Source organism: Tiliqua scincoides, chromosome 5, assembly GCF_035046505.1.
Source record: "Tiliqua scincoides isolate rTilSci1 chromosome 5, rTilSci1.hap2, whole genome shotgun sequence".
Classification (NCBI taxonomy): Eukaryota; Metazoa; Chordata; class Lepidosauria; order Squamata; family Scincidae; genus Tiliqua; species Tiliqua scincoides.
Window position 1 is genome coordinate 70,963,062 of NC_089825.1, and position 24,059 is coordinate 70,987,120.

General features: G+C 45.5%; 1 protein-coding gene across 1 annotated transcript; it reads left to right on the forward strand.

Moving 5' to 3' along the window:
* The first annotated feature begins 4,788 nt into the window (after positions 1 to 4,788).
* C5H18orf21 (chromosome 5 C18orf21 homolog) lies at positions 4,789 to 21,594 on the forward strand. The gene is made up of 5 exons (XM_066631424.1): positions 4,789 to 4,945; positions 7,807 to 7,829; positions 11,050 to 11,252; positions 17,790 to 17,953; positions 19,892 to 21,594. The coding sequence occupies exons 1-5, from the start codon at positions 4,866 to 4,868 to the stop codon at positions 20,043 to 20,045; spliced, it is 624 nt and encodes a 207-aa protein (XP_066487521.1). The 5' UTR covers positions 4,789 to 4,865; the 3' UTR covers positions 20,046 to 21,594.
* The last annotated feature ends 2,465 nt before the right edge of the window (positions 21,595 to 24,059 follow it).

The following is a 24,059-nucleotide window of genomic DNA, read 5'->3' on the forward strand; positions in this document are numbered from 1 at the left end:
GCTGGACCTCTGTTCTGCCAGATTCCCAGTCCGGAATTCACTTAAGAGAATTATGCCAACTTTCAGCTAATTAGCTCCCCTTCTTTCCCCAGAAATGACCCTAGTTCTGTCTTGCAGCACTGCTAGACCCCACCACCAGGGTAGCTCACCTGTTTAACCTGCAGAGGTCCTCCTTCCTCCCTCTCCTGCCAGCAGCTTCCACCACTATAGCAGCACTTTGGTCCTCAGGCCTTGGACATGGCAGCCAAACACCTATCTCAGTGCCTCCAACAGTCTCCTAAGTCCATTCATCAATCAGTCCATCAGCACTTCCAGTAGTTCATTAGCCATCAGTTCCTCAGTCCATTAATCTGGTCTGTCCTTCCTCAAGCTTTCATCTTTCAGTTACCCAAACCAAACTCTTCCTTCATCAGGTGCTTTTATGCCTGAGGGCCCTATTGCCTTCAAGTGGCTGCAGCTGTGCAGCACACTCTCTACTGAATGCCCAGGCCTTAACCCTTAAAGGGGTCACTGCTTACACCACATCCTATCTTCTCCAGGTAACTTGTGCATTTCCATTACAACCTCCTGATCCAGGGTCCATTAGCACACCCACAACCTTGTATCTTCTAGTTGATAGCATAGAGCAGTGGTTCTCAAACTCTCTGGGAGAGTTTGAGAGCCACTAAGTACTTGCATGGGGGGGGGGGGTGATGCAGTGGCGGCAGGGGGAAGGCAGCGGCGTGATCCTGGGGGGCTGCAGGGGTTTGGGTGCACTTACCCAAGCCTCCTGCAGCCTCCCCAGGCTGCGGGGAGCCTGGCGCGACCTGCAGTAGGGCTCCCTGCAGCAGTGAAAGTAAATGCAGAGCAATCACACCCTGCCTTTGCTAAAGCCCTGCTGCAGGTCGAACTGGGCTCCCTGCAGTCTGGGGAGGCTGCAGGAGGCTTGGGTAAGTGCACCCAAGCTCCTGCAGCCCCCCTGAATGGCGTGATCCCCAGGATCTCCTTCCTGCCTCCAGGCTGCCACCGCCCCTTAAGGTCAGCACCCAGGTCACAGGCTGGGGCATCACAATGCACCAGTTTGAAAAGCCCTGGCATAGAGGGTGAATGGAAAGTGCTGGTGTGCTTTGGGTAATAAGGTAAGGTAGTGAATACACTGCTGAACTCACAGTGTAGTTCAACAACAACAAAAATGTTTCCACCTGGAAAATCTTCAAGTGGTGCACAGTGAAGGGTGCCCCTTTGGATAAGGCTAGTATTGGCTGGGAATTAGATTTTGTGCAGGATGCGATGCATAGAGGAGTCAGCACTAATACTCTTTTTGAGACAGGTGCCCTCACAGGAAGGCATTATGGGGCAGGGGTGGAAAGGGGGTGTTTCTGGTCAGGGGGAGAGTGGGGATTATGGCAGAGGTTGCAGATGGATCCTATCCCCCCACATGCCTGTCAGAAAAATACTGTTGCTGAAGTCATTGATATGCCATTTTATATGATATGCTGTTTATATGATATATGCCACTGATATGTTCTGTGGAGGTGAGCCCCATCCCTGACCCCCCTCCAAACCCTTGTGCTGCAACAAGATCAGACTAGGATCCAGGATCTGACTTCTCAGTGCAGCAAGATTCCTGCAGGCAAATGCCTTACATACCAGGGGGATGTTTAGGACTAGGGTTGCATCATAGCAAAAGCAGCAGCTTACAATGACATTTAAAAGATGCCGGTGTTTTATTGCATTACAGGAGCAATAGGGAGATAGTATTGAATGGGGGGGGATGTGCAAGTACAAATCCATGGGAGTGGCAATAGGATGCAGTTATCTTGTTATCTTGCATGCTTCCTGAGGCCCTGATGAGCTACAGGAAGCTAGACTAGAAGGGCCTTTGACCTGATTCAATGGGGCTCTTATGTTCTCAAGCAGGAGGTGATTTGGGGAAACAAGATTACATTTCAATGGGACAATAAAGACAAAGGTTCAAACACCTCTTGGTGACATCCAGCCTCAACACTATACATGAGCACCCCTGACAGTTTCATAGATGTTAAACAGTATGGGGAAAGAATGGAACTCTGTGGTACACCGCATCCAAAGGCCAGGGAGCTGAACAGGCACTCCTCAGCAATGCCTTCTGGGATCTCTTGACCAGATCAAACTAGCACCACAAGGCAGCTGCTTTAAAGGTTCTAGCCATAATTGTTCTCTGAGCCTATTAAAATATGCTTTCCTGAAATCTAGCATCTATACTGTATCTGACTACGCTAACTTCCCTTCCCTTCAATATAATGAATTCCAAAATGACTTCACCCAAAGTTACTGTGATTTTCACCTTCACAGCAAATTCACAAAATAACCAGTCTGCTTATGTGGACTATGTGGTTTGACCATAGTGCTGCTTTCAGAAGCATTTCAGGGAAGCATCCCAGAAAATGCTACTGTAGCAAGATACCTCAGCAGCCTTTTTTGGATGCTGAGACATCACAGGAACCTCTGGGGACTCTAGGTTGAAAGATAGCAAAAATAAATAAGGGGAAAGATCAGTTTCTTTCCACCTTTGCAGGTTACAAATCTCCAATAAGTTAATAGAGGAATCTTCAGAATCCTGCCCTGGATAGAGCAAGTGTGTTAAGCACAAGCACAGCCCACTGGTTTCAGGAGGACAGAGGCAAGCTGCACTGTTAATCAGGGATGGGAACTCAAGTAAGGTGACTTGAGCCTGAGTCACAAAAACAGCGTATCAATGACTTCAGCACTGATTCTAATCTGAGGCCACTGACTCAAAAATGAATCCACATGCATGAATCCACTCAAGTCTGTGTCTGGATGTGCTTGCTTGCTTTTCTTGCAAGGTGAAAGACCTCAGGAGGCCATCATTTAGACCAAGTAAGCAGCAGGGAAGTTCCAGCCAGGAGGTAGAGAAAGGTTAATGTTTTGGTTTTGCATCAAGCAGGAGGGGGGAGGTGGGGGTGAGCTGTCTTGTCCATCACTGTAGGAGCAGATGATCACTGGATGAAGATTTTTCCCTGAACAAGGGAGGGGAGAAGGCTTGGGGCAGTTCCTAGCCAGCCAAGAGAAAGTCATAGCTCCAGCAGGCTCAGTGAATGACTGGCCACAATGGGACTACTTCTGAGTAGAGCTGCAAAGGATTGGGTCATAAGCCTCCCACCTGCTGTGTGTGACCCTTCTTCCTCTTCTGTCCCCACTGTCATGCAGTTTGTCCCACCCCTCCCATCTTGTTTACAGATGGGATGGGGACATCAAGGGAGTATTAAATGAGAACTGTCTCACACACACGCCGCAGCAGCTCTGTTTTTTTCCATGGAGCTATGGCCAACTTTTTTAAAGAAAAGATTTGGGAGTGGAGTCTTTGAGAGTCCCTAAAACGTTCTGGGCAACTCAGGAAGTCTGTCTGTTAGAACTCATGTTTGAATTAAGGGGTGGTGACTAGTGACTCAATTTGAGTCAAGCTGTGCTGGATTTGCCCATCACTGCTGTTAATTGATCTGCATGTGGGAAGGAAAGTCAGAGATAGTGCAATATACATCTGTCCTCAGAGGCAGCACAACCATGAGGCCACCTGAAGGGTATTTTAGGGGGGTATTTGCAGCTGCAAATGCACACCTGAAGGGTAACCATGAGGCCACCCTTGGGCACTTTTAGAGGGGCTGAGGGTAGATGAGCCCCCTGCCCAACTGTCTGCAGCCTGCCACTCCAGCAGTGCTCCGGTCCACTTTCAACTCGTTGGGAGCAAGTCCAAAGAGGATTGCAGCAGCTGCAGCCTTCCCCCCACCCAGCATTGCTGGGGAAAGAAGCTCCCAATCATGTCTCCCCACCTACTTGGTGCTTAAGAAGCACCAGATGGACAAGGCTGGCCTGAGAGCAGGGCAGGCAAACTAATAATAATAATAATACAGGTATTTATATACTGCCTTTCTTGGTCGTCAGATTTCTCCTCAGACTTTATTCAAGGCGGTTTACATAGGCAGCCTATTTAAATCCCCGTAGGGATTTTTACAGTTGAAAGAAGGTTCTATCTTTCAAGAACCACAACAGTTCAGATGTTTCTTTCTGATCTGATCACACATTCTGGCCTCCATCCTCCCACGCTCAGAGCAGATGGAATAACTCGGCTCAGCTTGTCAGCTGCTTCAAGGTCGCACGAACTGGCGACCTGTGGATGTTATCTTCAGGCAAATGGAGGCTCTTTGCACTTGGGGGAGCCTGGATCTTAGCAGAGAGAATTTCCGCAGGCGCAATCCGTCATCTCACAAACGAGCCCACCACGTCCTCTACTGCACACCGGACAGTCTCCTGCTCCCGCCTGGCTCCTTCCGGGAAAGCGGCTCAGCTGCTTTGTTGCAATGTCGCTCCTCAGGCCGAAGTGTCTCCAGCTGTTTAAAGAAACCGGGTCCGCGGCTGTTGGCGGACTTGAGATCTGGAGCAGCTTGGACAGAAGGAGCCCGGCGGCTCGCAGGGCCTGAGGCGGGAGAGCTCCTTCCAAGGGCCTGTGGGGACCAGTCCTCGCCCGGCCTCGTGGAAACGCTCCCTCTCCTCAGGCACCGGAGCAGCCCCGCAGAGGCCGAGCCTCACCAGTCCCCGCGCGCGGAGGAGGCCCCGGCGCGGCGCACGCCCTGGACACTGGCCGGGACTGGGCCGCGCCGGGAGGCGCCCCGCCGGCAGCTCGGCTCTCCCCCGCCTAAGCGCCTGCCCGGCAGGGCTCGGCGGCGGAGTAGAGCGCGCAGCCTTCGCTCAGCGGCTGCCCGCGCGCCCGGGGAGGCGGGAGGCGTCAGTTCCGCTCCTGGCCGGAACTTCGTGCGCGCTGCCCGTTCCCGCCCGCGCCCGGAGAGTCGCCGGAAAGCCGCTTCCGCCGCCCTCCCGGCATCGCCGAAATGGGAAGAAGACGGAGGTTCTCGGAGGCTGCGGCCCGGAGGCTGCTGGACGCCTGCCCGCCCGAGGCGCGCTTCCTGCTGTAAGCTCCCCGCGGCCTCAGGCGCCCGCCCCTCGCAGCGCCGCCGGCCTCGGAGGCTCGCCGTGAGCGGCTGCCCAAAGGCCCGGGCTGCCCGCCTCCGGCTGCTCCCCACGTGGCCCCGGCGCTCCTCCGCACTGCGCGTTGCCGCGGCCGAGGAAGCCTCAGGGGCGCCTCTTTCCGTTCCTTACACGGGAAGCCGCCCTGCTCGCCGCAGGCGACGGCCGAGGCTCAGCAGCGCTCGGGGACGAGCCTGCCCCGCTCCCGCCGGAGACGCCAGGCTGAAGCAGACCCCCTGGCCCCTCCCCCTGGCACTGGCCCCTCCCCCAGGCCCCCCCTTGGCACCGGCACCTCTCCCTGGCACTCCTCTTCCAAAGCGCATGGAATGCATGGTGCTGTAATCTTTTATGGATTGTTCAAATGTTGGGAGCATGAATAGAAAGCATTTGTCCCTGATTTCTGTGCAGGCAGAGGGGACATAAATGCAGTACATAAAAATTACTGGCTGGATTGTACTCGTTATGTTTGTAAATGTTTGAGTTTAGTGTGGCTTTTGGTTTGGCTGGGAGGGCGGGAGGGATGCAGTAAAAACAAGTATATGTACTTATACAGCAGTTGGTTTCTTTTGTAGCAATATCATGCACTGTTGTGATGTTTTCATCATCTCCACTCTGGAAAGTTATATAAAAGGAGCTACAACAGGTGTTGCATGACTGTGTAGTGGTGGCCCACTACACAGCCTGTTTGGGAGTGCAAAATAAGGCTGTAGGCACTTGGTGGTTTGTGTTCCAAATAATTTTTAATCATTTAAATAAAACAAATTGCTTCGTATCCATGGTATGCCCTTTCCGTCACACTTTTTTTTTGCCCCACTGAAATAGTGGGTAGCTGGACTAACCGTTGGCAGTGATTTTCAACCTTTTTCATCTCATGGCACGCTGACCGGGTGCTACAATTGTTCAGGCACATCATCAATTTTTAAAAGATATATATAATTATTTCTAAAATGAGTATTGTTTAAAGTTCAGTAACTAAATTTTAATCATTGTTTTGATGAGTGTTTCAGTTTCAGCCCTCGATTACTTATTATTTCAGTCCACTACTTCAGCAACAGTTAATTCCACTGACTCACACACACTCTCTGGATCCCACTAATTCAAATTATCAGATGGTCCCTTTCCTGGGGAAGGTGATGGAGCAAACTGTGGTGTCCCAGCTCCAGAGATTTCTAGAGGAAACTGATTATCTTGACCCCTTTCAATTCAGCTTCAGGCCGGGTTTTGGGACAGAAGCAGCCTTTGTTGCCTTGATGGATGATCTTTGCCATGGTTTAGATAAGGCAACACATTCCTGCTGGACTTCTTGGCAGTCTTTGGTATCAGTGACTATGGTATTCTTCTGGGTCAACTGAGTTGGGGCCTAAGAGCACTTCTCTATGGTGGTTCTGCTCCTTTTTGGCCAACAGATCCCAATTGGTGATGCTGGGGGGCACCTGCTCGGTGCCTTGGCCATTGCAGAGTGGTGTGCTGCAGGGTTCTATTCTAGCTCCCCTGCTTTTAACATCTTCATGAAACCACTGGTGGAGATCATCTGAGAATTTGGAGTGTGGTGTCATCAATATGCTGATGACACCCAACTCTATCTCTATCTACTGTCTTGCAATGAGGAGGCTATGAAAGTCCTGGGGCACTATCTGGAGGCAGTTGGGGTCTGGATGAAAACCAATGCGTTGAGAGTGAATCCAGAAAAGACTGAAGTTTTCCCTAGTCTAGAAATCATTGATGCAGGTCAACTAACCGCTATGAATGGTGTTGCATTCCCTGTACGAGAACAGGTATGCAGTCTAGAAATGTTTGTGGGCTTACAGTTCTCTCTGGAGAACCAGGTGGCAGTGGTGGCTAGGAGTGGCTAGCTTCTATTGGTGCGCCAACTGAGACCATACTTGAGCCAATCAGATTTGGCCATGGTATTCCATGCCTTAATAACTTCAAGACTAAACTTGAATGCACTATACATGGGGCTACCCTCCAGGACAGTTCAGAAGCTGCAGTTAGTGCAGAATGTGATAATCAGAGGGGCTAGAAGGTTTGATACTGTTGAACCACTGCTTCAGGAGCTACACTGGCTACCTGTTTGGTTCCAGTCAATTCAAGGTGTTGGTTTTGACCTTTAAGGCCCCTCAGGATTTGGGTCCTGGTTATCTGTATCTCCCATACATTCCTGCCTACCCTCTTAACTTATCTGAAGGGACTCTCCTTCAAGTGCCACCTCTATCCCAAGTTACAGAGGTGATGGCTCAGGGACAAGCTTTCTCTACAGTGGCACAACTATGGAATTCTTTCCCAGGGGAATTTAGAACCACTCTTTCCCTCACAACTTTTCGGCGAAGGCTCAAAATGTACCTGTTTTGTTTGGTGTTTGGCAGACAGGTGGTTGTTCACCATCTGCACCTCTGTAATATTGCTGTGGCTTGACTACTTCCCTGAACTAATTTGTTCTCCACCACCAACAGCTTGACAATGTGTGTTGGGTTTTTGTTCTGTTTTAATGCTTCTTTTTTAATGTTTTAGTGTTTAACTCTTAAAATTAAAGGTTTGTTTTGATGTGTTTTTTCCTGTTTTCCCCCTCATTGTTATGATGTATTGTACATTTATTATGAGCTCTGTAAGCCACCTTGGACATTTGCTTTGGCATAGGAAAGGCAGGATATAAATTTTTCTAATAATAATACAAAGTTGATACAAGAAGTGCTGAGAAAATATGTATGAAGTGCTTGATAATTAAAAATAAGACATATAATTGCTAAATCTGGGCTTAGTAAAATTGATAATTTTCTATACATACCTCTCTCTTCTTTCCCACAGATGGAGTTTCAACAACACAGAAGGTAATACCTGTGGAGAGTCTTGGTCTCTTGCCTGTGGATCAGAGCAGGAGGCAACAGTGGAGGGGTTGCAGCATTGACACTAATGCCACAAATGTCACAAACTTGACATTAGGCAAAATGCTAAACTTGAGGTGTTCTTTGTGTGTGTGTTTTTTTTAAATTATTATTGGTTATCTATGCTACTAGGACTGGTAGGAGGTTCAATCAAATTCTTAAAAAATCTGTCCAAGACAGTAGAGCCTATGAATTACTCTTGTTTAGATACGAAACTCTGGAGCTCCTGTCATTTCATCAAGAGTTCTGTTGTCTGAAGTTTCTTAATACTCTGACTATTTGGCAATCTTGGGGAAAGACCAAGCAAGTCATTAAGATTTCAGCAATCTAGGATTTTCTTACAGGTGAACAGCTAATACATTTATTTTTGTCTTCTATCCTTTGCTTCCTAATCTTGCATTAAACAAAGACAGAAACACATGAGCCAGATAACATAGTATTATGTTTTCATTCACTTCCTTCAGATGAAAAGTTACCTTTATTTTGTGGTATATGTAGAATATGCTAGGAGAAAAATCTAGATCCAATTATAGAGCTCCATTGCATAGGACTGTACCTACCTTATAGCCTGCACCTCTGCATCCACTGTGGTGTAGCAGAGTAGATCTGAGAGGGACTGGCAACCTTGTGACCCAGCAATGTGATTTTAAGCCCACTTTCTGCCCAATGTAGCATATATGCAACAGGTGTACATGTTTGATCCCTGTGGGCTTGGCAAAAATGGATTATGGATGATGGTATTCACAGAATATATAGGACATCAAGAGGGGTTCATATGTCATGATAAATGTGCTTGCTGCTTTAGCAAAATTGTGTAATACAAAATAAATTAATTTGCTATTTGCACATTTTCAGTGAGCTTTTATAATTTGTCAGGAAAATCATTCATTGAATGTTCCAAACAGATTTATGTATTGCAACCATTAACAATGGTTATCAAGGCAAGAGAGTTTTGTAGTGTAGGAATTTAAACAAGAATAGACCAAGTATATGAAGGTTTGTGGGAATTTAAACAAGAATAAAAGTGATTAGACATACTTAATGGAATGATCCTTGAACAAATAAATAGGATCTTGTCAGGTACTCCACCTTTGGAAGCAGCAGCAAGAGTTACCTTTTCATACCAGGGAGGAATGTAGACTACCTTCTCTCTACAATTAGTGCTAGCTTCTCCTTCTCTCTCTCTCTCTCTACTCTAGTCTTTTGAACATGTCCTTATTAGTTCCTGTATTTTAACAGTGTTTGTCATATCTGAACAAGATTAAAGCTTGCTCATATGTTGTCACAATGTAGTGTCTGTGGTTGCAGGAGCATGATCGTAAGCCCTTTCCCAACACTGATTCACTCTGTGTCCAGTCCCTTTCACCACCACTCTCCTCTAGGACAGCATTTGTCTTCAAAGGCAAACACTCGGGAGAGTTTCTTTCAGGATCTAGAATGTTAGGGGCTCAGTGTTCTGAATCACCACAAAGACCTCTCATTTGTTTACATTGTCTACCTCTATAGAAAACACTGTTCCTGGAGAGAGCAGGGGGTAGAACTACAGAGCCCGATGACATACTCACATTAACCCTGTAACTTTGGACACACTGACCATGGTTACAATAATATATGAATAGGTTTTCTGAAACAGTGTTATTGAAATATGATAACTAGTAGCCATCTTCATTATTATTTTCATGTTTTCAGAAAGTGAATTTCAATTAAAGGCACAACTAGACTTTCTTAATAAGTTTTGTTGTCAAGATTATCGTGGCCACCCATGTGTAACTGAGTAAGGCTTCGGTCATTCAGTCAGTAATGGAAAAATCCATTACGGGTTACAAGCCATGATGTGCATGTACTACCTCCTGATTTTAGAAATGGGCTATGTCAGAATACCAGATGCAAGGGAGGGCACCAGGATGAGGTCTCTTGTTATCTGGTGTGCTCCCTGGGGCATTTGGTGGGCTGCTGTGAGATACAGGAAGCTGGACTAGATGGGCTTATGGCCTGATCCAGTGGGGCTGTTCTTATGTTCTTATGTATTGAAATCATTTATTCTGGAAGTTACAGAAGCTCGCCTGCTTGAGAACACATTAGGTTGCAGGGGTCTGTTCACAAGTCAGTTGTTTGTAAGTACCATGGGCCTCCATATCCGCGAATCCCATACCCGCTAATTTAACCAACCGTGGATTGAAAAGGTATTTTTAAAAATTTCCACTTACTCTGCTGTAGCCTCTAGCCATATCAGATTCCCATTTTACAGATCTCTCTGCAGCTCGTGTCTCATTCGTCTCAAACCCGCCATTGCATGTTTGCCCTGTGCTAGCTGAGATGCCCCCACACCCCAAAATAATGGGGGATACAATTTGAGCACTACTTTAGGTGCTATGGATAGCAACTGAGCCTTTACAATGCATCATAGTCTGGAAAATGTCATTTACCTTAATGGAGCTGTATTAATATTATTATTAATAATAATAATACAATACAGTGAATGCAATTTACACAGCTTCAGGCAATTTTTGGAATTCTATGCCATTTTACAAGCAGAGTTGAGTATGCACAGATTTTTGCAACCATGTGGAGCCCTAGACCGAAACCTTGGATACAACAGGCCCACTGTATAGCAATGTTCCTGCCTTTGTTGCTGTCAGTTTCACCTGGGACACTGACAATTTCATTCAGAATGCTGTCAGTGCTGTAAGTTTCACCCCAGACAACACTTTCACCGTGGAGCTGCTCAGAATGCTCTTAAGCAGCTTTGGGCAGCAACGTCAGCTGCAAACTGGAAGTCAGGCTGAAACTTGCACAGTTTATAAGTTGAATATCCTTAAGTAGAGGAGCTTCTGTACCTAGAACTGAGGTGGGACTGCTATAGAATAACAGACGTAGCCTAGGGCAGAGCTGCAGAAAATGGCATTGGTATTCTAATGTTTGCCATTTTCCTGAAAGTAGCTGTGTGATAATTTTATGTCAGTATTATGGGACTTGTGGTTCATATATGCTGGGTAAATCTTTGTAAACAGCGTTTGCAACACTGGTAGAGAATGGAAATTCTAATATCTGATAGTAATGCAGTTAGTGATGAATATGAAGGGTAATACTAAAGAGTATTATTATCTATATGCACTATTAATATTTCAAAAGAGAACTTTTAAAAACTATTTTTATTAATTTTCAGGCAAGAACAAAAATAATGCAAGCAAGGTGTGCCCTCACTGTTTCCAGGTTTTTCTTCCTGGTAATTTCAGGGTGCGTCTGAACCCTAAAATGAAAGTGACTCCACAGATACAGCGATTACTTAATCTAGAAGGAAAGAACTACAAACTCAATTTAAAACAAACAAAACTTTTGAAGAAGTACAAGCACTCAAAGAATGTTCTGGTAAGAAGAAACAAAAGAACTGTTATGTTTGGTCTGCCTAAAACTAGCTAGAAAGTGAAACAAAAAAGGTGATTTCCTTTCAGAAACCAGGCTTGATTTTTTAAATTGATTTTATTTAACCTTACAAGAAAAGGGCATTATGAACATCTTAACTGAAATACTAAGAAAGAAGGTAAAGCATAAAGCATCTAATTTAAGTACACTTGACTTACGGTAGCCAGGACCGGAGTGGGGTACAGACACTGCTTGATGTGCCTATCAGATTTTCTTTTTCATGCTGTGCTATAGTGTTAATTTTATTCTTTGGTTTTCTTTCTTTTTGAGTGCAATATCTGTGCTAACATTTTTTCTGGATTGGTAGCAGATTTTTTGTTATAAAACAGTATAAAAATCCCCCCTGAAGACTTAGAGATGACACAGAAGGCAGTTTTAGTTTGTCTTTGAAAAAACCGAACTGGATATTATTAACTTAAAACCATTAGAAGAGTTGGTTTATCCAAACTTTATTTTCATGAAATATTGAGAGAAGAGGTTGTGTTTTAAAAAGAATTTAACTGTTTTGAGTATTCTTGGTTCATGTGTTATAATTTTATGTTCTTGATGCGATATAAAGCAATAGGATTTATGTTATGCTCCTGATCTGTAGGATCTGTTACGACATAAAACATAGAAAGAGTAGTTACATTTCTAAGCACTGGAAATGAGCGGTCCAATTCTAATCTGTGCTGGAGTAGGCAGGCCAACTGGCTTGTGCGGTATCCAGCGCAGGTTAGGAGGTGGCTGCCATGCAACCAAGTACGGGGATATTTTTCCTCCTTACTCCATGTCATGTACCAGCCACTCCTATGGGCTGCTCAGATCTGCGCCAGCAAAATTGCTGATGCAAATTCAGGCTGATCAGAAGGGGAGTAAGGATCTGGCCTAAGTTGCCCAGGCCGTTCCCATCCCCCTCCCAACTTTGCCCACTGGCCCTCCCTCCCCTGCCCAGAAATGCCCTCATTCTCACCCTTAGCTGGTGGGAATACCCTCTCCAACCCTTAGCGCTGTCCATGCTTAGCTGGTACAAACGTACCTTGTTTGAGTGCATTGGCTCAGCCACTCCAGACTGAGAGATTTGAGATCTAACGTGCTTTATGGCACATACGTGACACTCCTGGGCTGGTGCAAGAGAGTTGTGGATTGTGCCCTCAGTCACGTTCCCCTCACCCTTTCAGTATCTTCCATTTCAATTTCAAAAGACTGCATTCCGAGTTCCTTTGTATTTAGAAGGAGGAAGGGGAGGAACCTAACCTCTGTGACAGCAGGTAAGCCAGTGTGTGCATGCCTGCAGTTCATATTGGAGGATAAGCAAATAAATGGGATCCAGATGATGTAATTGGGGCCTATAAAGGATCACCTGTTTGACTCAATTGTAGCCACATTGTTATTATTCTAAATCTTATTAGCAACAAAGTACCCTGGGGGCTGGGGGCTAAGAATAGGCCCTCAGTTTGGCTGTACTTGTCGTAAGAGGCGACTAAACAGCCACCAGGTAGATGGGACTCGTCAGCCTAGGAAGGCAGCTCATCTAAGAGAAGGAAACTCTGACCTCAAACCTCCACTGCCTTGTGGCTACATCCAGTTCTAGAAAAGGCTTCAGGAGTCAACCTCGAGGCAAAATCAGGAGCCGGAGTCCCTGAGGCAGTTCATGGCTGAACACAGTCACGTTCTGGCGACGCCGCTGGAACCAACCGTATTGGCTTCTGCCTTTCCATTGGACCATTCCAGCGACGTGGAGAGGGGGGATTTGCTGCATGGGTAACAGCCTATCCTCCATACCTTCTTTACCCAGGCTTCGCGCACTGGAGAGGACACTCCAACTTCGCCATACGGCGTCGGCACAACACTGGAAGCAGCAGTTTACCGGTTATAAGTCTTTGCTCGATTGGCGTAGAGCATGACGCCAGGGGCTGCTTCCGACGGTGGGAGAGATCATTGCATCTCATTGGGCAGCTCCCGCCCGCCTTAAGCTGGGCAGTCCCCAGCCAGTAAGGTGTTGCCTCGCCACGGTCCGTTAACCTCATGGGGTGCGTGGGGTTTAGGGTGAAAACCGACAAGCGGATCGACAACTCTGCACCATGCAACAGAAAACAGAAAACTACTGCCCTAAAGCTGGGCACCTGGAACGTTAGGACAATGACACCTGGCTTCTCTGATGACCTGCAAGAAATAGACGACGCACGCAAAACAGCTGTCATCGACATGGAGCTGAGCAGACTGCAGATGGACATCGTCGCCCTTCAAGAGACTAGGCTGCCAGATTCCGGATCTGTCAAGGAGAGAAATTTCTCATTTTTCTGGCAGGGAAAACCACCAAACGAAACCAGGGAACATGGCGTTGGCTTTGCGGTCAGAAATACCCTGCTGAAATCCATCATCCCACCTACTGTGGGAAGTGAAAGAATTTTGTCCCTGCAGCTCCAGTCATCAGCAGGACCTATCACTCTCATCAGTGCTTATGCACCAACTCTGTCGTCTCCAGCAGAAGCCAAAGACAAATTCTATGATGACCTGGCCACCACTGTCAAGAAAATCCCTGTAAAAGAGCCATTGTTCATCCTCAGCGATTTCAATGCTAGAGTTGGTGCTGATAACAGTTCATGGCCCACTTGCTTAGGTCAGTTTGGCACTGGGAGGATGAACGAAAATGGCCAACGCCTGCTAGAGTTTTGCTGTCATCACGGTCTCTGTGTCAGCAACACGTTCTTCAACACGAAGCCCCAACATAGAGTCTCTTGGAGACATCCAAGATCAAAGCACTGGCACCAGCTCGACCTGATCCTCACCAGACGCTCCAGCCTTCCCAGCATCAAGATCACACGCAGTTATCATGGTGCTGCCTGCGACACTGACCACTCCCTGGTGTGCAGCAGAGTGAAACTGCAAACAAAGCGACTGTATCACACGAAAAAGGAAGGAAGACCTCGCATTGATACCAGCAAGACCCAGGATCAGAGAAAAGTGGAGGAATTTGCACAAGCGCTTGAGGAATCTCTTCCAGGCCCGGCCGACGCAAACGCATCCAACAGATGGGAACATTTCAAGAATACCGTTTACAACACCGCCTTGTCCATATTCGGCAAGAAGACCAACAAGGCGGCAGACTGGTTTGAAGCCCACTCTGAGGAGTTGACGCCAGTCATTGAGGAAAAGAGGAGAGCTCAAGCAGCATACAAGGCCTGTCCCAGTGAGCGCAACCTGCAGGTCCTCCGAACTGCTCGCAGCAAAGTCCAACAGACTGCCAGGAGATGTGCTAACGACTACTGGCTCCAGCTCTGTTCCGAGATACAGATAGCAGCTGACACGAGCAACATCAAGGGGATGTATGATGGTATCAAGCAGGCCCTAGGTCCAACACAGAAGAAAATTGCCCCTCTGAAGTCTGCCACAGGCGAGGTCATCCAGGATCGGGCGCAGCAGATGGAACGCTGGGTGCAGCACCACTCTGAGCTATATTCCAGAGAAAATGTAGTCACCGAAGAAGCACTGAACAACATTGAGTGCCTGCCTGTGCTGGAAGAGCTTGACAGTGAACCAACCCTAGAAGAACTTTACGTGGCCCTGGACTCCCTTGCCTTTGGCAAGGCACCTGGAAAAGACAGCATCCCTGCTGAAGTCCTAAAATGCTGCAAAGAGATCATCGTCACTGAGCTGCATGAAATCCTCTGTCTCTGCTGGAGAGAAGGTGGAGTACCTCAAGACATGAGGGATGCAAACATCATCACGCTGTACAAGAACAAAGGTGACAGGGGTGACTGCAACAACTACCATGGCATCTCTCTCCTTAGCGTTGTAGGAAAGCTGTTTGCCCGAGTTGTACTAAAGAGGCTCCAGGTACTTGCAGAGAGCGTCTATCCAGAATCGCAGTGTGGATTCCGAGCCAACAGGTCCACCACTGATATGGTATTCTCCCTTAGACAACTGCAGGAGAAATCCAGGGAACAACGACAGCCACTCTTTATAGCCTTCATAGATCTCACAAAGGCTTTCGACCTGGTCAGCAGAGACGGCCTCTTCAAGATTCTCCCCAAGATTGGATGTCCACCCAGGCTCCTCAGCATCATCAGATCTTTCCACAAGGACATGAAGGGCACTGTTGTCTTCGATGGCTCCACATCAGACCCTTTTGACATCCGAAGCGGAGTGAAGCAGGGCTGTGTTCTTGCACCAACCTTGTTTGGGATTTTCTTTGCTGTCCTGCTGAAGCAGGCCTTTGGAACTGCAACAGAAGGCATCTATCTCCGGACCAGATCAGACGGAAAGCTCTTCAACCTCTCCAGACTGAGAGCAAAATCCAAAGTCCAGCTGAAATGTCTGCGTGACTTCCTCTTTGCCGACGATGCAGCTGTCACTACCCACTCTGCCAAAGACCTCCAGCAGCTCATGGATCGTTTTAGCAAGGCCTGCCAAGATTTTGGACTGACAATCAGCCTGAAGAAAACACAGGTCATGGTTCAGGATGTGGACTCACCTCCCTGCATTACAATCTCTGAGCATGAACTGGAGGTTGTCCATGACTTTGTGTACCTTGGCTCAACGATCTCCGACACTCATTCTCTCGATACCGAGCTAAACAAGCGCATCGGTAAAACAGCTACCACGTTTTCCAGACTCACAAAGAGAGTGTGGTCCAACAAGAAGCTGACGGAACATACCAAGATCCAGGTCTACAGAGCTTGCGTCCTGAGTACACTTCTGTACTGCAGCGAGTCATGGACTCTTCGCTCACAACAGGAGAGGAAACTGAGCGCTTTCCACATGCGCTGCCTCCGACGCATCCTCGGCATCACCTGGCAGGACAAAGTTCCAAACAACACAGTCCTGGAACGTGCTGGAATCCCTAGCATGTATTCACTGCTGAAACAGAGACGCCTGCGTTGGCTTGGTCATGTCGTGAGAATGGATGATGGCCGGATCCCAAAGGATCTCCTCTATGGAGAACTCGTGCAAGGAAAGCGCCCTACAGGTAGACCACAGCTGCGATACAAGGACATCTGCAAGAGGGATCTGAAGGCCTTAGGGATGGACCTCAACAAGTGGGAAACCCTGGCCTCTGAGCGGCCCGCTTGGAGGCAGGCTGTGCAGCATGGCCTTTCCCAGTTTGAAGAGACACTTTGCCAACAGTCTGAGGCTAAGAGGCAAAGAAGGAAGGCCCATAGCCAGGGAGACAGACCAGGGACAGACTGCACTTGCTCCCGGTGTGGAAGGGATTGTCACTCCCGGATTGGCCTTTTCAGCCACACTAGACGCTGTGCCAGAACCACCTTTCAGAGCGCGATACCATAGTCTTTCGAGACTGAAGGTTGCCAATACAGTAGCAACAAAACAGTTGCCACAAGCACTTCATAGTTTAAGACTGCAATCCACAATTTACTCCACATTTGCTCTGGAGCAATCCCATTAATTTTAGTGGGAGTGTTCTGATGTAAATAGTTTCTCTGTTAAAACAATTTACTGTATACAGGTGGAGCCTATTTATGCGTGTGAGTTCCATTCCCTGACCCTGCTCAATTAAGAAAAAAAAGTGTTGTGCTAAATTCCATAGAGTTAAGCAAATACGCTGCAGCCTGACAATTTGGAGCTGGAAGGAAACTAAGGCAGCTGTTATCAATCCCCTCAGCTCCTTCGCCTCCCCACTTCGATCCACACTCAGCCCTCCCATTCTTTCACAGGTGGGATGCTGAGTTTTTAAGAGTCCAGTCCTACTCAGAATTAAGTCCCATTCTAGTCAATGGGGCTTACTCCCAGGAAAGCATGGATCAGATTGTAGCCTGACAGCCCAGTCCTATGCCTGCCTACTCAGAAATAAGTCCCATTCTAGTCAATGGGGCTTACTCCCAGGAAAGCATGGATCGGATTGTAGCCTAAATCTCATGCTTTGGCTTGGTGGGAAGACTTGCTTGCTGGGCTGTTTTGTTTGTGTTGGCTGGAGCACGGAGAGCCTGCACCATCTCAGTCTGAAGGGGGGGATTGGCCAAACACCCCCCCCCAGGTTTTTTAAAGCAATCCCCTCTGTTACTACAGCACCTGCCCCTGTGTGTGTGTGTGTGTGTGTGTGTGTGTGTGAGAGAGAGAGAGAGAGAGAGAGAGAGAGAGAGAGAGAGCGAGCGCTCCACCTTGCTGCACGTCTTCTGGCTTACAGAGGTTTCCTGCCCCCTTCCCCCTCTTTGCTGCCTCAGGGGCTGCAGGAGTCTTACTGTTCCTTTCACAAGGGGAACCTCTTCCATGACTCCAGGGCTATTTCCCTGCCTGTGCCAGGCAGAGCCTTTTTGCAGTGTTTTGGGCTGCCTGGAGTGAGATGCCAGTGCACCTGTAGGTTGCACCTGTATTCTGCTTTTTTGTCTGGATTACCACCTACTTTTTTCCCTGTGATTTTCTGATTATGTGTTGAAGCCTCCTCACCTAATTCATATACTGAATTAACACATTCCGTATATGTACATTTAAAAGTAGTAACAATTGTGACCACAACTGACCTTTCTTTTCTTTTCTCTTCAGCTAATTACATGCAATGTGTGTAGGAAAACAACAAGGCATTATGGGAAAAGTAGAGAATATTCACATATAAAAGGATCAACTTTGAAGTCTTCAACATTTTCAAATAAAACTATGCCTTCCAGCCTTTCTGGAACTAAAAGAAGAGAATCATCATCAAATTTCAGGTATTGATTTTTATGTCATAAAGGCAACATAAAAACAATAGGGTGCAGAACTGGAATTCACAAGGAGAGTCAAAGCTGTATTTTTAGGTGAATGAATTAAAGAGACAGTATGTATTTTTCGGATGCAAGGAACTTTCTACATAATTTTGAATATTCACAATTTTGGCTTTATGCTCTGACCTCGGAATGTAACCCTCACATCAAATGATGGATGATTGTGTAGTGACTTATGCACCCAAAACATGGAAATAGATAAGCACTGACTAACTTCAGTAACCATATTCTGCAGTTTCACATAAGGAGGCCCGTTGGGGATGCAGTGGCTTACCCAGGGGTAAGGGGAAGAGTTGCCCTTGCCTCTGGCGGAGCCATTTTGGGCACCTATCTTGTACTGGATACAGCGCAGGTCTCCTGGCCTGATATCCAGTGCTATAATTGTGCTATAATGTTACAGATTGAGGGTGTCTGTCCAAAGTTACCATCTTCAAGATTTTCTGCATATAAATTTTCTTGATCTGGGACTACACAGTAGGAAGTTGTACTGGAGCTCTGTCTACTATTTGTTTTACTTGTATAAAGTATCTCATCACAATAGTTCTCACTTGAGTGCTCATAAGTACATGGAGTTTGACAGGGTGGAGGCATGGGACTAACTCCATTGACTTCAATAAAGTCATTGAAGTTTTAAAGCTTCAGTGGAGTTTTAAAGTTTGTAAATAGACATTTATTTTCTTAAAAGCACCCTGAATATTTTAATCTGGATTGTTTTTGGACACAACTGCTATAACTAGAGGCTAAAACAGTTTCATTTTTTCTTGGATAGTGATGTTATCCTAAAAAAAAGGCGACACTGAAAGCGCAGTTATGTTTCCAAATTAATATTTTAATCATTTGTATGTGTAATCATTGTCATATAGGTAGTATATATGTGTTTTATGCAGACATAGCCACAGGACTAAAACAGGCATAAATCACATCTCTCTCTAAGAGGCAGTCCTGGGCTTTCCCATGCCAAGGGCCACCTCTGCCTTTGTCGCCCCCCCATCCCTGACCCAGAAGTGATTGTGGTGATGTCATTGTTACCCCAATTACTTCCAAGTGTTGCCTTCTCCTTTAAAGAAAAGGGGGAATGAAAGAGGCAGCCCAGGCTCCAACAGAGTTTTTCGTGTCACTTCTGAGCGGTGCAAAAGGCTCCATCAGAGTGTTTTGGGGCTGATGTAAGTGGCACGCAGCATAGGCTGCAGGCTTCCAGGAGACAGGTGGCACTCTCCTCTTGGGTGCCGCTTTCAGCAGCCCCAAGGCATTCTGATGGAGCCTTTTGTGCCACTCAGGAGCCAGAGAAGTGGCTCGCGTCTCCTCCAAAGCCGGAGATGTGTGCCACTTTCCACTGCCCTGATGGCTGCCCTCCCTCCCCTTTCAATAAAGGGAAGGAGAGCGGGGTGGCCTCAAACACAGCCAGGAACTGCTCTGAGAGTGGCTGCAAGTGTCCATCCACTCTGCATGGTTCCCTACTGGGGGAGGGGGGCGGAGCTCAGTTGCATTTCTCTCAGCCTACCCTTTCCAGTGGACCAAGGCACAGTCCACTGTGTTCACAAGTAAACACACACTGTAGCTCAGTTTCATTTTCTGTAGGGCTGCATGCATTTTCCCTTGGCAGTTTCTGAGCAACAGAGCTCTGAGGAAGTCAGGGGCTTAGAACTGTGGCTCTGACTGTGTAGTCAGAAGCACTCGGGACGATCCACAGATGCTCCGCAGCCACTTGAATAGGTTCATGGTGGTGTTACTTTGTTAATTGAGCAGGATATAGTGTTTATCATTTTATAAGATCAGTTTTGATTTATGGCAGTATTGTTCCGTTTTTACCATTTTAAACTGCTCCTAACTATAACACTCATTATTAGTAACCAGAATTCTTAATATTGTATCTTTCCATTTCAGAATTGCCACATCTGGACAATCAACCCCTTGTTCCTCCTCAAGGACTTCTAAAAATGCCAAATTGCACTTCGCGCAGTTGAAAAGGCTCCTTATCCTTGAAGAAAATAAAAAAAGTGATAAGGGAGACCTGAAAAACTTTTTGTCATCACTTTAAAATCATCACATAGCTGGTGTACCATCATTTGTGCCTGGGTAAAGATATGCTTCCTTGGTTTGTTTTTCATAGAAAATTTTTCATACTATGTATAGATGGGTGAATATTTTTGAGCCATAGATACTATATACATAGATGGCTCACTTCATGATGACGTTGATATATCGCTTGATATAGAGAGCTTAACACAGCTGTCATATATAAAACACTGGAAGAAGTCAAGAAGTCATTGCTGAGTAGCAGCAATGTAAGCCTTGGCTTACATTAAGCTTGGGGTGACTCTGACATAGTGTGGTGGAGCAATGTACATCCTTTTGATCCTGTGGAAAATCAATTCTCAGGACTTCGGTAATTAAAATTTGTTGGGAGGGGTGAATCAATCAAGTGCATTTTTGATTGGGAAATCATATGGATAGATAGGTCATAGCTGAATCCTGGAGATTTAATGGTTCATCCACCATTGTTTTCAATGCCTCTTTCAATGGCATTACTTGAAAATATAATTCTGAACACATTTAATTTGCTTTGGTTTTGTGTAACTTTTCTGTTCTAAAATTTATTAGTAAATGTTAACTAATTGTGAACTGTACTTATTACATCCTTTAACCTAGTCTTCCCAAAATGTTTAGTGAGATTGAGACTACACACTTTTATCAGAGAAAAAAACATTGCACAGAACAACATGTTTTTGAACTTTATTTTCTTCAGTATGACAACATGCTCTTGGAGGATGAAAATTAAAAAATTCTGTCAGGGTTCAATAATGAGATGTTTACATAAAACAGAATTTCTGTAGACAAGTTAAAGTGCTAGTTTTTAATATTCACAAACACATGTTGACTTGAATGCTCAAAATGAGCCTGTCTGTGAGCCTTCTTGCCTGACCTTTGACAAGCAACAGAACCCCATTGCTGTTGACACTTCAAGTTTTAGAAAACAGTTTCAGTATTATGGCACTGGGATTTGCTACTCAAAGCAGACAAATTCACAGGGCTACTGCAAGACAGATGCATAAGCCTAAGCAGTTCTTTGGATCTCAGCCAACATCTAAGCTGTCTAATAGCAAGGCAGATAAAATTGCTTTGAGATATTTAAACAGCTCAGATAATCTATAATGGAGTGCTAGGCATTATTACACATTTCTTTTATTAACCTGCTGAGTGGTTGAGATGAGGCCATTGTCATTAGATATATTTAGGTTGGTCATCAGCTTTAAGATGTGCTTCAGCAGTTATGTGAAGTCCATCCTCTATTGGGAACCAGTGATTTCATGAGAAATTTTTATATGGTGCAAGTCAGTTTGCTGTCTGCACAAGAGTGAATGTATGTATTTGTTGAGAATTTGTTTTCATTCATTGTCCTAATTTTAGGAATTAAAAAAGCCTAAAGATGATTATTAGTTGGGGTAAGTTTTAAGTTATAAATTATAGGTATAGGTTTCTCCGATTGTGGAAAGTGATTGTTTCAAGCTATTTTAATACATAAATGGGAGTTTTTATTGTGACATGTTTCAGTAAAATAAATGTTTGGCTAGTTTTAAAAGTTGAAAGCCGGGTGCAGTCTTGGATGTATTGGTGATTTTGTTCAGTCTAGGTGGATGTCACACAAACATAGAGTAAGGTTTTACAATAGTAAAAACATCATTTGTTTTTAACCTAAACTATTATTAAGTTACCCTAGCTTCAAATGGAATGATCTAGTAGTCTCTCATGGCAAGGGGCAGCATCGGTCCAGACATGATGGTTCCCTAACCAAGAGTGCTGCTACAACAGTGGCAACAGATCAACATATGCATTGGTTTGTGCTTGCTTGCTTTCTTCTGCTGTCTCCATTTAAGTAGTGTGAGGAAGTATGCACCAAACAGAAGGATTAGCTGCAGACAGAAATTAAATGCATGATTTCTGAACTAAAGATGTCATAACAATTGGTTGTTTGACTTTTAGCATTATTCCCTGACAGTATCAGTTTACAGGTGATCAATCTTTTATTTTATTTTATTTTATTTTTTGCTGAATTGTAGAGCTTTATTTATTCAGGCAGGATGATTTGGGACTTTCATATACAGAGGCTTGGAAAATGAAAATAATAAACCTACATCTGGATAATACTTTGCACAGAGAAACTATTTTTACACTATAGCCCTAATCACACTACATTTAAGTAACTGGACTTGGTTCAGGAGTCCTGACTAAAGGAGCTTCAACTTGAATACACAAACTGAAGATAGACTACAGGACCTGTTTTTCCATTTAATTCTAGGTTTATTTAACAAACCTAATCTAATATAATCTCAGTGAAATGCAGTATTTTATGTTACAGACTCTGATTTTATTTAGAGTAACAGATAAGATATATTTATAGTTTCTTTCCCCCTTTCCACAGTATGAATTGCCATGGTTAAACCATGAAAAACAAGTAATTTTGTTTTAAGAAGAATGTTAGTCCCACTTCTTAAAGATAATAGATACAAATCTTTCAAGGTAAAGCTTTTGTGCTGGTGGAAAAACAAATTAAATGAGCAAGGGTAGTGACGAAGCTAAAACATCCACTGGACACGATCCACCTAAACTCCCACTGAAAACAATGAAACTTGTTTTAGACTTCATTCTATCCAGCTATAGTGATCTACCCTTGAATATTCAGGTGTGCTCCCATATCCATGGAGGATCCGTACCACAGACCCCATGGATATGGAAATTGCAGACATGGGGGATGCTATAAAAAGAAGCCTCCCCATTTGACCATTATCTTTGTTTTTGCAGGACATGATGGCAAGCTCAGGTATTTCTTTTTATAACTTGGTTTTACTTGCTTAAACTCCAGACACAATGTGCAGCCTGGCCTCTAGAGGGAGTCTAATAGCCTGGCAAGGAAGGGTGTGTGGGGGTCCCCTCTCCACATAAGCCCCTGCCCCACATCAGCCATTACCTTTGTTTTTGGAGATTCCAATGGCAGCATGGGTGTTTCTTTAACTTGCTTATACTTACTTAAACTCCAGATGTGATGGAGTTTAAGCGTCTGAAGTTTAAGCAAGGAAAAGCAAGTTAAAGAAACACCCATGCTGCCATTGCGACCTGCAAAAGCAAAGGTAATGTCCATGTGGGAGTCCACTTCTGTAGAGAAGCCCCCCCCCCCCCATCCAGCAATTACCTTTGTTTTTGCAGCATGGGTGTTCTTTAATTGTTTTCACTTCCTTAAACTCCAGAGATGATGTGCAGGCTATTAGACTCTATTGGCCAAGCTGCACACTGCATCTTCAGTTTAAGCAATCATAAGCAAGTTCTAGGAAAAAACACCCGCACTGCCATTGCAACCATGCAAAAACAAAGGTAATGGCCACACGGGGGGGGGGGGTTTCCATATCCACAGATAATTGAAACCATGGATATGGGATGCACAGATATGGCAGCTCACTGTACAGTATTTTCAAGTCATGATCATTAAGGCAGCAGATTTCTAAAATATGGGCATCAAAAACTTATGTTTTAAGTCCAGTTGGGTTAAAACCAAATTTAAATGTGAATATGGACTGCTTTCCCCAATTTTAACAATTTTGGGGTGCAATCCTAACTTTGTTGGAACAGGCAGGCCATCTGGCCTGTGCTGTATCCAGCACAAGGTAGGGATTTTTTATCCCTTACCCTGTGTCACAAGCCAGCCACCTCTATGATTTGTTCCAGTGAATCTGCTGGAAATCCAATCCATGTGAAATCCATGCAGCCTGTGTAAGGCAGATCGGACCAAGAGTGGGAGTTAGGATACAGCTTGTGATGCTGTAGCTGATCCCACACCCCCACCCAGGCCCAGACTGCCCTCCTCTAGCCAAAAACACCCTTCCCTGCCTCCATTCCACCCTCCTGCCACCCTCTCCCACCCCCTGCACCACCAAACTCACCATCTGCATCTGGTGCTGGGAGGTCAGTGTGTACTGGCATACCCAACTCCCTAGTAGCTGTGAACATGCTTTTGGCACATTCACGACACTTGGGAACCAGCACAAGGAACTTGCACAGG

Coding starts and splice junctions, on each gene's coding strand:
- C5H18orf21 (XM_066631424.1), top strand. CDS start 4,866: ATGGGAAGAAGACGGAGGTTCTCGGAGGCTGCGGCCCGGAGGCTGCTG. Junction 7,830..11,049: donor GAGTTTCAACAACACAGAAG/GTAATACCTGTG, acceptor ATTAATTTTCAG/GCAAGAACAAAAATAATGCA. Junction 17,954..19,891: donor GAATCATCATCAAATTTCAG/GTATTGATTTTT, acceptor TTTCCATTTCAG/AATTGCCACATCTGGACAAT.